Raw genomic sequence first — 13,743 nt, forward strand, 5'->3', positions numbered from 1 at the left:
TTCTTGTGAATGACTTCCTTCAGGATAATGACATCACTCGACTAGTGGCCAGCATGTTTTCAGACATGAACCCTTTCGAACATGCCTGGGATTGATTGTAAATGACTGTTCATGGACAACGTGACCCACCGACCACTCTGAGGGATATACACCGAATGGCTGTTGAGGAGTGGGACAAGCTGGACCGGCAGTACCTTGATGAACTTTGAGGATAGTATGCCATTATGAATACAGGCATGCATCAATGCAAGAGGATGTGTTACTAGGTATTAGAGGTATCGGTGTGTACAGCAACCTGGATCACCATCTCTGAAGGTCTCGCTGTATGGTGCTACAACATAATCCAGTCTCTGAACCTCCATTTCCGTCTCTCCCCAAATGGTGATGTCATCCACAAAAGCAAAAGCAAAATCATTGAGATCTAAATTTTCTACTTCCTTGATGTCTTTCTCGATTGTGTCCATCAGTGTAATGAAGAGTAACAAGGAAAAGGAACTGCTTTGCTGAACAGCTCTTTGCCTTAAACTCCCACTTTCACAACCTTCATACAATATGAGAGTTTTTTTTTTCATTAATGGCCTTTAATTGTTCTTACAATATCAGTCACTAGTTGCCTTCGCTACATTACTCTATTCAAATGCTTCTGCAATGAATACAGTTAACTTTTTACACTTGCCAGTTGTCAAAAAGTATACTTTGACACCAGAGTCCATAACATTAACTCCATGAGTGAGTAACACGACCATCACCTCCATTCTAAATTCTGCACAAGTATTTAATACATGCATTCTACCATGACTCGTTTGCATGTGAACAATTCATTGTTTAAGTATCACTTTCCCTTCCTTATATTTCTCAGTTGATCATTTTTAAGTCCCTCGTGGTTCAGAAATGACAAGTACTGTGTTTGTGTAAACGAGGCCCTGTTTCTTCTGTAGTGGGACCTGTTTCAGGAAAGTGTTAGTATGGTCTTGAGAGTCCATTCTGTGTTATCTACAGGCTTCTCTCTTCAGCACATACCAATTTATAGACATACTCCTGTTTCCTTTTTATCATTGCAGAACATTGTTTATTTCACCAAATAGAAACCATTTTTAAGTATCTTATAATGATTTTATGACAATTATCAGCTATTCTTTTGGATATTTATTAGTGTTAGTGCCAGAGTATGCTTGATAAGTCTCCATTTGTGGGCTGTAGTAGTCAGTCAAATTAACTTTGACAAACTTCAGAGTTAGTGTATGGCTTCACAGTATCATCCTACCAGTTAGAAAACTGCGATTAATAAAAATGAGTATGGTTTGCTAAATTGTAGCACAAGCCCATCAAATGCATCTCAGCATTTCCGTTTTCAAATGTCTCCAACTACACTATGTGATCAAAAGTATCCGGACACATGGCTGAAAATGACGAAGTTTGTGGCGCCCTTCATCGGTAATGCTGGAATTCAGTATGGTGTTGGCCCACCCTTAGCCTTGATGACAGCTTCTTCTTTCGCAGGCATACGTTCAGTCAGGTGCTGGAAGGTTTCTTGGGGAATGTCAGCCCTTTCTTCATGGAGTGCTGCACTGAGGAGAGGTATTGATGTCGGTCAGTGAGGCCTGGCACGAAGTCTGTGTTCAAAAACACCCCAGAGGTGTTCTGTAGGATTCAGGTTAGGACTCTGCAGGCCAGTCCATTACAGGGATGTTATTGTCGTGTAACCACTCCAATGAAGCCTGTGCATTATGAACTGGTGCTCGACCATGTTGAGAGATGCAGTCGCCATCCCCGAATCGCTCTTAAACATTGGGAAGCAAGAAGGTGCTTAAAACATCAATGTAGGCCTGTGCTGTGACAGTGCCATGAAAAAGAACAAGGGATGCAAGCCCCCTCCATGAAAAACATAAGCACACCAAAACATCACCGCTTCTGATTTTTACTGTTGGCACTACACATGCTGGCAGATGACTTTTCTAGGCATTTACCATACCCACACCCTGCCAACGGATCACCACATTGTGTACCATGATTCGTCACTCCACAGAACATTTTTCCACTGTTCAGTCATCCAATGTTTACGCTCCTGACACCAAGTGAGGCGTCATTTGGCATTTACTGGCGTGATGGGTGGCTTATGAGCAGCCGCTCGACCATGAAATCAAAGTTTTCTCACCTCTTGCCTAACTGTCATAGTACTGGCAATGGATCCTGATGCAGTTTGGAGTTCCTGTGTGATGGTCTGGATAGATGCCTGGCTATTACATATTACAACCCTCTTCAACTGTCTGCAGTCTGTCAGTCAACAGACGAGTTCGGCCTGTATGCTTTTGTACTGTATGTGTCCCTTCACTCTTCCACTTCACTATCACACTGGAAACAGTGGACCTAGGGATGTTTAGGAGTGTGGAACTCTCGCGTACAGATTGGGTGGGGGGGGGGGGGGGGTGAATAGACATTGGGAGGAAAGTGTAGTTTAGGACATATATTCAGTTCCCATACATTTTTAACAGTTGCAAAGCATTGCCGGGTTAGCTTGTGGTGCTGTAATTGCAAGTGCTGTTCGATTATTACTGGCTTGTGAAGTAAAACTTCCCACGTTCCTTCTTAATTATGACTTGTAAAGGCAATGTCATTGTATATGTTCAATAATTCCTGTCTTTTATTTATTGAATGTGGTAGCCATTTGTTGATTGTCCATTCTGCTACCTGTAATTTGCGGCTTCTGCAGGTCTCATCTGCTGTTGGCATTTCATTACAACTTTTATCTTAATGTTTCCTGCTGTCTTTACTTTCCTAAGAAAGAATCATTTCGTGCAACAGTTAACTTTATTTTGGTGACAGATGAACTCAGTTTCAAAATTGTATCAACCTGATACTGTCATGCAAATAAACGTTTTTCCTGTTTCCATGTGGTTGTGGTGTTCATCAGTAATATTTAGCAAACATGCATAAAGCGTCATGGTAAACAGTTTCTCAGAAGAATCCATACTTCTTACACAAATTGATGTACATATAAATATGTATGTACAGGGTTATTACAAATGATTGAAGCGATTTCACAGCTCTACAATAACTTTATTATTTGAGATATTTTCACAATGCTTTGCACACACATACAAAAACTCAAAGTTTTTTTAGGCATTCACAAATGTCCGATATGTGCCCCTTTAGTGATTCAGCAGACATCAAGCCGATAATAAAGTTCCTCCCACACTCGGCGCAGCATGTCCCCATCAATGAGTTTGAAAGCATCATTGATGCGAGCTCGCAGTTCTGGCACGTTTCTTGGTAGAGGAGGTTTAAACACTGAATCTTTCACATAACCCCACAGAAAGAAATCGCGTGGGGTTAAGTCGGGAGAGCGTGGAGGCCATGACATGAATTGCTGATCATGATCTCCACCTCGACCGATCCATCAGTTTTCCAATCTCCTGTTTAAGAAATGCCGAACATCATGATGGAAGTGCGGTGGAGCACCATCCTGTTGAAAGATGAAGTCGGCGCTGTCGGTCTCCAGTTGTGGGCATGAGCCAATTTTCCAGCATGTCCAGATACACGTGTCCTGTAACGTTTTTTTCGCAGAAGAAAAAGGGGCCGTAAACTTAAAACCGTGAGATTGCACAAAACACGTTAACTTTTGGTGAATTGCGAATTTGCTGCACGAATGCATGAGGATTCTCTACCGCCCAGATTCGCACATTGTGTCTGTTCACTTCACCATTAAGAAAAAATGTTGCTTCATCACTGAAAACAAGTTTCGCACTGAACGCATCTTCTTTCATGAGCTGTTGCAACCGCGCCGAAAATTCAAAGCGTTTGACTTTGTCATCGGGTGGCAGGGCTTGTAGCAATTGTAAACGGTAAGGCTTCTGCTTTAGCCTTTTCCGTAAGATTTTCCAAACCGTCGGCTGTGGTACGTTTAGCTCCCTGCTTGCTTTATTCGTCGACTTCCGCGGCTACGCGTGAAACTTGCCCGCACGCGTTCAATCATTTCTTCGCTCACTGCAGGCCGACCCGTTGATTTCCCCTTACAGAGGCATCCAGAAGCTTTAAACTGCGCATACCATCGCCGAATGGAGTTAGCAGTTGGTGGATCTTTGTTGAACTTCGTCCTGAAGTGTCGTTGCACTGTTATGACTGACTGATGTGAGTGCATTCCAAGCACGACATACGCTTTCTCGGCTCCTGTCGCCAATTTGTCTCACTGCGCTCTCGAGCGCTCTGGCGGCAGAAACCTTAAGTGTGGCTTCAGCCGAACAAAACTTTGAGTTTTTCTATGTATCTGTAGTGTGTCGTGACCATATGCCAATGAATGGAGCTACAGTGAATTTATGAAATCGCTTCAATCATTTGTAATAGCCCTGTATGTTCTACATCTCCTCCTGAACCACTTTACCGATTTCAACCGAACTTACTTCACCTATCATTTACTCTTTGGAAAGGATCGCTGTAGGGTTAAGGAACACCTATGTATCAAAAGGGAGGAGGTGATAGAGCAGTGTAGCCCACAATGTGCAAATATCCATAATTTAGTCACCCAGTATTTGAGAATCCACTTAGTGACTTGCAACAAATTGTACACATAATTTCAAACCTTTGTGAAACTTTTTCTCACTGTCAGCCCCAGCAAAATGATGAAAGGAAAAAAAGGTTATCACATACTGCATTTCCACTGTTCATGCAGTAAAACTGCCGCGTAAAGCACAATGTTTTAATTTGTTATTACTTCTTTACTACTAAATGTATTCATGATACACATTGCAGACAGTATTCACAAATACCATTGAATGTACTAGAGAAGTTGAATCACTCTGCAACACATAGTTCAGGAGATAAGTCATAAATATTGAACAGCATGAAAATGAAAACTGAATGGTGAACTTTCCTACAAATACAGGTGAAATTTGATAGATATATGTGAAATCTACTTGTTATGTGCATACACAGGTAAAACACCCATTCTAAACCTTTGTAAAACCTCCTATTGGGAGCTGTTACGACTTTATTGTTTAAATTGATGTATTTCCCTGCTTTGATTCCGTAAATTTATTTTCAGGGACAACAAAGAAGCACAGGCAAAGAAGTTCTTTTAACTTCTGTGATTTGTGCTCGACAGAAGGCTTCCAAAGAAGTGGAGAAACTGTAGTAATGGCAATGTTGTGTTCATGAAGTAACGGAGGATGGGACCTGTGATAATAAAGAGTAAAAGGCTGTTAAGTTTGAACACTAAATAGTATCTAGGGTATTACATTTGTTCCATTATTGACAGAAGCTTTTTTTAAATGATTGTAATTCATGCCATGACAGACAATACACAGTTCTTTTACCGATGTTTTTTTTGCCCATATTCATCTTAATTCCCATATCGTAAGAGACAAAATAAGATCAATATTTCAAACACCATTGGTAATAAAGAATTCTTTGTTCTCTGAACACTGTACCTGTTACTGAGACTGCTCAGAGCAATATGGAATGAGCCCTGTAAATGTGTGTAAAATTTACTTTAGGCCTTCTACATGACAAAATTAAACTTACATTATTGGCTGACTGTAGTCATCACAGATAATCGTGTATGTGCGCGCGCGCACTCTTCGAAGTTCTCATTGTAAAGAGATGTTTTGAGCTGTAAAACATACGTGTGTTACAGTACAGAATCCAAGGCCATGTTTCTCACTCAGAGGAAGCTTCTGAAAAAGACACAATTATCACAGTTTTTAGTTTTAAGTATGTGGACATTCAAGAAAAGGTGCCAATTTTCAGGCAGTATACGCAGATTTGTGCATGGTCTCCACATTCAGGAAGACATACCTCTCTTAAGTTATGTGGTTGTGATGCTCTAGTGTTTCAAAGAAAACTTGTGCTCTTCTGACATAGTTGTTCTGAAACAGAATTATGAGTGTGAACTTTTAATTCAAGAACCAGTGTGTGTTTATGATTGACATGTAATAGCCCACTGAGAGAAGCTTCAGAATTGGAAGAGGTAATCAGTGGGAGTAATCGTAAGATTCTTTCATTGCTTTGGGCAGTCCTTAAGTTTTTGCAGACATTCCAACATAAATAAATGCATATATTTTTGCATTTTTCTGAGCTGTGGCAAATTTTGTAATGCTGTTGTAGTACTGAGTGATTATATTTTAACAGATGCATTTCATAGGGCCTGGTGTACATAAATTTAATTATTAAAAGGTGTAACAGAATTGTATGTTAGTGGATATTGTTCTCCAGTTTGAAAAATGTGTGTGTGTGTGTGTGTGTGTGTGTGTGTGTGTGTGTGTGTTCATAAAGTAATTTGTTGGTTTTTCTCATTATTTGATGAGGAAGCACTGGAGCACAGTTGGTCTGTTTTTCACTTAATTAGGGCTAAATGAATTTAAGGTAACAGTGTGTTACCATTTCAACATTGTCTTGGTATTAGTGGTAGCAGCAACTGTATGGTCAGTAATTTATTTTTGAAACTTACTTTTTTCATTACTGTAAGTTTGTATTCTGTGGTTCAAAAGTGACTTTTCCTCTGACCAAAATTGTTTGCTTCCTGTGCCATTACATGCATTTGAATTTGTTTCCATCCATTTTGCGTTTTCTGTTTGTTCTTAGTTTTTTCTGTTGTAGAATTTGTTTGTTGTGACAATTTTCTTTGCATTTTTCTTGTGGTTGTCTCTCCATGTTTCTGATATTTAGTTCTCTTGTATGTAATTCCTATGATAATTTTCCAAAACTTTAATGTTTTCTGAGTTTAATTGATGATTGTGATTTGTGGCAGTTTGTTTTTGAACATTGATTCCACAGCAAGTCGTGTGAAAATGTGAAAGCAGCAATACATGTAAAAAAAAAATTGTTTCAAATTTGTGACATACACAGCAATCGTAGTGAAGCTTTTGTCTTCAACAATTTCCAACCAGTTATCCTCTCCTACCGTGTTATGTTGTGCATGAATTTTTCCTGTTTGGCAATTTTTAAAATGCTGTCTCTGTTCCTTCTTATTTCCTTGTAAGGAGTTATATATAAACACTGTTAATTAGGTTATTGTACAGTGGGAGATAAAGTGCAATGCTTTGGGTGTTACTCTCGTATGGACCAGATTGTTCCTGCTAGAAAATTATTTCATACTAATTTTTTGTTAGTTATAATTTACTTGTCACATTGAAGACCATTTATTCATCCTGCAGCTAAAAATGAATAAAACATGAAATTTACACACATTAACATGCATGGCAATTCTAGAAACTTGTTATGTATCTATAATGTAGCCCTTGTTCAGAATTACTACTACAGTGTGAATTTGTTTTCAAAGGGTGTTAGAATAGTTGTCACAAAGTTATGGGGTAAATGATGATCTTTTGGGCTTTGGTGTGTAAGGATCTAAAATTTTTGTACTTACTCAGAATTACTATATTTTCTGAACACTATTTTAACCCAAAGAAAAATTAAGATGGTAGCATCTGGTATACCCATTCATACACTGCCACATAGTCAAAAATGTGTATTTATTATTGTTTGATGAAGACTGCTGTGTATTGCACAAAATTAGCAAATGTGGTTTGTAAATGAATGTGTTGTGGGTTATTACATCTTAATTTTTTTAGTAGTACCATGTCTAACAAAATTCATTTTGTGATATTCATTTTATATCTCATTTATTGTATCTCTTTTACTTATGGCAAAATACATCGTAGGTAGCTACTTTCCACAAAGAGAAATTTCCAGTAAACGCAGTTTTTCTGTCAGACAAATGAAAGTAAAAATTAAGTGACGTTATGTAAACAGTGCTGTAGGCATTGGAACCTCACCATTTGTTCATTGAGTCTCAGGTAGACTGTTGTAAACAGAAGTGAACAAACAGTCAAATAAAATTGGCGTGCAATATTTGTTAAAGGACTCTTTTTATTTACACTCACCTTCTTCCATTCCAAGACTTGTGCATGTAGATACTTCCCAATTAATACATTTCTCTGCTTATTATTTGTCAGTGTAAAACTTCATAATATTTATGCCATACCTTTCCACATTTAAGACTTATTTGCCAAAGATAAAGCTGCCTTCAACCAGAAGAGAAATTTGAACACCACAGTACTTGACTAGGTATTGTCCTATTAAAGCTGGTATGCTCTTGCTTTGATGTGACCATTGAAGTGATTTACCCAGCTAGTTATAGAAAAATGTACCATTTAACAGGAATTCTTAACATTGGTGCAACTTGGTATCCTTCGCATAACAAACCATTACAAGAGGTGAAAGAAGTGATAAATGAAAAACAAATGTTGTTAACAATTTTTAATTCAAAGCTTCAGGTTCATAGTCTTACATTTACTCACTTAGGCAGCAGTCCACATGTTGGGAAACACATATGTAAATGTAATATACTGCTTAGAAAAATAGTTTCCTCTATTTGATACCTTTCAAGGAGTATACACAAATCACCAAGTTTCAGGTGCTTCCTTCCCAATGTGAAATAAGCTTTCTGAATATCTTGTTGTCCGGGATGAATCAATTCTTTGGGACACTAGATTCTGCAAACCTACCTACCTACCCCCCCCCCCCCTCTCTCTCTCTCTCTCTCTCTCTCTCTCTCTCTCTCTCTCTCTCTCTCTCTCTCTCTCTCTTAAACAGTCTGAATTGTTACACATCTAGGAGTTACACTCATTTGCTGACATTTTAACGGACTGTAGTACATTTTATTACATTTAGTATGGACATAATCATTTAAAATACACTTTTGTGTGACTTACTCTCTGTTGAAGACTGTTCCAGGCAACTACCTCATGGTCTTTGCACTAGTATGCTGTATCCTTTCTTTTTCTTAGCTTGCTGCGTAATGCGCACACACATCTATGAATTATTTGCCATGAGTGGAATCCTCTCAGTGAGATGCTTTGTTGTAAGCTGCTCTGGTATATGCATTTTAGTACAACTTTCACACTGAGATGAAGAAACAGTCTTTTCACATGTTTTGAGCACTTTTGCTGTCAGAAGCAACTGAAAATATTGGCAAGGTTCTTAGTTTGTCTTTTCACTTGGCTGAGAGAAACATGTGTCTTGTACACGGGAAAAATAACCATCCTTTTGATAAAGTTTAGAAATAGATGGTTAGCAAAATATGATTTTTGTGGATGATCCTTGAATGCTTGTAAGACATAATTAATCTGTAACAACATCCTTTTTGTTATGAAGTGTTGAGCAGGATGATGATCCATTCGACACGTGAGTATAATTAGCTGAAGCACCCATTGTTTTTGCGTGTATGTGGTTCTACGAGTGTGCCATTGAAAAATCTTTGGAATGTTTCTACTGTGGAATTTAATAGTTTTTGGATGTCCACATTCCCACAGTCAAATTTAGATGATGAGCAGTTAACATCTTTCCACTTCTGATCAGTTTTGCTTCACATCACTTCTTGGATGTTTCATCCTTGGGACAGATTTCTCATTCTTGCTATCCATTCTTTCTTTTTCTCTTTATTTCTATTGCTCCTCACAGTAAACCTGAGTGTCGTAATCTCTGTGTGGCCACCACTGTCACATATACTGGAATAGTAAAGAATATAGAATATTTATAAATACTCCAACATGAAGCACCACACAGTAGCTCTTGTAGTTGGACAGTCATTCAGACTGCAATATGTAGCATCTATTTTCTTGTAACTTCAAATCTTCCCGAGACTTATATTCACTGTGTGTAAACACAGATATTCACACTTCAGGTTTATGAAATATTGCCAGTAATAGCTAACTTATAATGCAGGAATACTTTTCTCAGACTATTTGGCAAGTAATGTGTGGGTTACAGTTTGTACAGATGCTTGTAGCACACATACTTGTACCCGCAGTTTTACTGGTCAAAACACTGAACATAGTAGCTTAAATTAGTGTAGAGATTCAGTCAGCCTGTACACTCTGAGTCTGATTGTGTAATATAAAGTAAAAAGATTTTGAACCACAGTACTAGCACATTATGGAGGTGGTGTCCCCTATTGATTTTGTTGCCATAACACTTTCCACACTCATGTTTCACTTAATCTTCATAGCATGTTCAATGGACGTCCTGTGGCTGACCATCTGGTACTAATTCTATTGAGCACCTCTCCATCATAGTCTGTTGCCAACTCATTACACTGTTCTCTACCAATGAGCCAATGCTATCCCTACTTGTGAACACATTTACGAAATTGAGGTAATGTTGCTGGCTGTGGTTGCTTCATTAAATAAAACTATTGTTGGCATATAGAGAGAGGTTTCCTCTGGCCTTCCTCTTGAAAGTTGAGTAAATCAGGCTTATACTTCAATGATTTTTGGAGACTACATATGAATTCATCTCTCTAAACGGACCATAAGAGAGAAGGAAAATGGCGTTACCACTTAATTGAACATTGTAAACATAAATAATATTCAAAGTGTGCTGGTTGTGGTACTCTTGAAAAAAGTTCAGATTGTGCTAAATGAGCTTGAAAAGGAGTGCACAATTACAAAAGATGAATCAAATCTAGAGGTTAAAAAAAAAAAGCCTTGGGCCATATTAAACTTAGTGTATGCTTAAGTCCTGACACACTCTTTTTCTCACTTTGGGTTCCTACAGTGTTTCAGCATTTTACTTTTTTTTTTTCCCCCTTTACAGTATCACAGAGGTGCTTAATATTGTCAAGCTACAGGCCATGGAGCAGTACAGGTTCAGGAAAAACCAACTGTGTGAAACACACATGATTTTCTCACACTCAACATATTGCAAAAAGTACCTGGATGAACATGCAGATTCAGTATTCTTGTATTTCTGGAAGATTTTTGTTATGTGAAGTATCTTCATAAATACGCAATTCTCTCGGAGAATTTTTAGGTGATACGACGTAATACTGATTCTTTGATGAACGCTCACCGGTCAGCAGAGAGTAAAATCTGATAATGTAGGAAGTAGAGGCACTCAAGTCATCAAGATTTTAATGGTAAATTGCCAAAGTGTTTGTAACAAACTCGTCTAATTTGCTGCCCTACAGGAAAGCGGATACCTTAAATTATACTCTGAGCTGAGAGGTGGTTGAGCCCCAATTAGAAAGCTCCAGAATATTTAACAAGGCATGAAATGTATATCACAGAGACAGGTCAAAACTGCAATCTACAAAAGTATTATGTCCATCAAGGCCAAAATTTAATCTGAATGTGAAGTAACCAGATACATATAACTAGTATAAGTAAACTTAAATTAAACAACAAATGTTTTTATCATCCAGCAGATTCCACTATATCAATTGAGGAATCATTGAAACAGCCTACACTTTGTAGAGTAGAAGTACCCAGATCGTACACTCAGTTGGACATGACTTTTAACCTATCCAGTATAGACTGGGATGTCTGTCAATTTGTTGCAGAGGTCGTGGACAGTCTTGCAAAGAAATTCTGAACACTTTATCTGAAACCTGTCTTCAACAACTAGTGGCACAACCAACATGTGATGGAAATATTTTTTTGGACCTCAAAGCTACAGACAGGCCTGACTTTATTAACAATGTCAGTATGGAGACAGGAATCAGTGATCATGATGTTACCATAGCTGCAATGGTTACGAACGTTAATAAATCTTTCAAGATGGTTAAGAGTGATTTCGTACTGGAACAACGGTGAAGTCACTGATGACAGTGCCACTAAAGCAGAGTTATTAAACACGGTTTTCTGAAACTCCTTCACCAAAGATGAAGTAAATATTCCTGAATTCCAATCAAGAGCAACTGCCAAGATGAGAAACATAGAAGTAGATATCTTCGGTGTATCAAAGCAGCTTAAATCACTTAGTAAGGGCAAGGCCTCCAGTCCAGATTGTACACCAATCATGTTCCCCTGAGTATGCTGATAAAATAGCTCCATATTTAGCAATTATATACAACTGCTCGCTTACAGAAAGATCCGTACCTAACGACTGGAAAACTGCTCAAGTCACACCAATACCCAAAAATGGAAGTAGGAGGAATCCACTGAATTACAGGCCTATATCACTAACGTCGATTTGCAGTAGCGTTATAGAACATATACTGTATTCGAACATTATGAAGTACCTCGAAGAAAATTATTTATTGACGTATAGTCAGCACAGATTCATAAAATATTGTTCTTGTGAAACACAACTACCTCTTTATACTCATGAAGTAAGAAGTGCTATCGACAGGAGATGTCAAATTGATTCCATGTTTTTAGATTTCCAGAAGGCTTTCTACACCATTCATCACAAGCATCTTCTAACCAAACTGCGTGCCTACGGAGTATTGCCTCAGTTGTATGACGGTATTTGTGATTTCCTGTCAGAAAGGTCACAGTTTGTAGTAATAGACGGAAAGTCATTGAAGTGATATCCGGTGTTCCCCAAGGAAGTGTTATAGGTCCTCTATTGTTCCTGATCTATATTAGTGACTAACAGACAATCTGAGTAGCCGTCTTAGATTGTTTGCAGATGATGCTGTCATGTACTGTCTTGTAAAGTCATCAGATGATCCAAATGACTTGCAAAATGATTTAGATAAGATATCTGTATGCTGGAAAAAGTGGCAACTGACCCTGAATAAAGAAAAGTGTGAAGCTATTCACATGAGTACTAAAAGAAATCAGCTAAATTTTGATTACACGATAAGTCCCACAAATTTGAGGGTTGTAAATTCAACTAAATACTTAGGGATTACAATTAAAAATAACCTAAATTGAAGCGATCACGTAGATAATATTGTGGGTAGAGCAAACTAAAGACTGCGATTCATTGGCAGAACACTTAGAAGGTGCAACAGGTCTACCAAAGAGACTGCTTACACCACACTCGTCCGCCCTATTCTGGAGTATTGCTGTGCGGTGTGTGATCCGCATCAGGCGGGACTGACAGATGACGTCGAAAAAGTACAAAGAAGTGCAGCTCGTTTTGTATTAACGCAAAATAGGGGGGAGAGTGTCACAGACATGATACGTGAATTGGAGTGGCAATCATTAAAACAAAGGCATTTTTCATCGCGCTGTGATCTCATGAAATTTCAATCACCAGTTTTCTACTCCGATTGCGAAAACCTTCTGTTGGCACCCACCTACTTAGGGAGAAATGATCATCGCGATAAAATGAGAGAAATCGGGGCTCGCACAGAAAAATTTAAGTGCTCGTTTTTCCCGCGTGCCGTTAGAGAGTGGAACGGTAGAGAGACAGCATGTAGGTGGTTCATTGAACCCTCTGCCAGACACTTTATTGTGAATAGCAGAGTAATCGCGTAGATGTAGACTTAGATGAAAGAACAGATAAGCGGTTGTTAGTATTCTACATATACAATGAATGGACATAATTTAGTTTCAGTGAGATGGAAGTAGACTAATTATGGGCAAAGTATAAACTGAATAAATTGCCCTCTGGAGAAGTATGTGCCAAGTAAGGAGACTGGGGATGGAAAAGACACAGTGTAGTTTAATAATATGATTCTATTAATACAATTACAGACCAGTATCCTTAATGTCAGTTTGCTGCAGAATTCTTGAGAATGTAATTTTTATAAGTTTCTGTGGTGGAGAAAGTTTTCTATCCACAAATCAATGCAGATATAGGGGGGGGGGGGGAAAAAAGAAGGAAATCACTTATGCAAAACTCGACTTTCCTGTTCATTGAACAATACCCTGTGAACCTTGGCTGGAGGGCAACAGACAAATTCCACATTCCTAGATTTCTGGAAAGTGTTTAACACTGTGCCACACTGCAGACTGTTAAGGAAAGTCCAGGCATGTGGAATAGGTTCTCAGATATGTGACTCGAAGACTTTTT

General features: G+C 38.4%; 1 protein-coding gene across 1 annotated transcript in view; it reads left to right on the forward strand.

Moving 5' to 3' along the window:
* Positions 1-7,854, forward strand: part of LOC126248956 (protein ERGIC-53) — a 94,451-nt gene extending 86,597 nt beyond the window's left edge. Inside the window, exon 11 of the mRNA XM_049950490.1 lies at positions 5,039-7,854. Within this exon, the coding sequence (XP_049806447.1) occupies positions 5,039-5,075 (37 nt within the window). The 3' untranslated portion in view covers positions 5,076-7,854. The remainder of the gene's footprint in view (positions 1-5,038) is intronic.
* Positions 7,855-13,743: the final 5,889 nt, after the last annotated feature.

The sequence above is a fragment of the Schistocerca nitens genome, chromosome 3, assembly GCF_023898315.1.
Source record: "Schistocerca nitens isolate TAMUIC-IGC-003100 chromosome 3, iqSchNite1.1, whole genome shotgun sequence".
Classification (NCBI taxonomy): Eukaryota; Metazoa; Arthropoda; class Insecta; order Orthoptera; family Acrididae; genus Schistocerca; species Schistocerca nitens.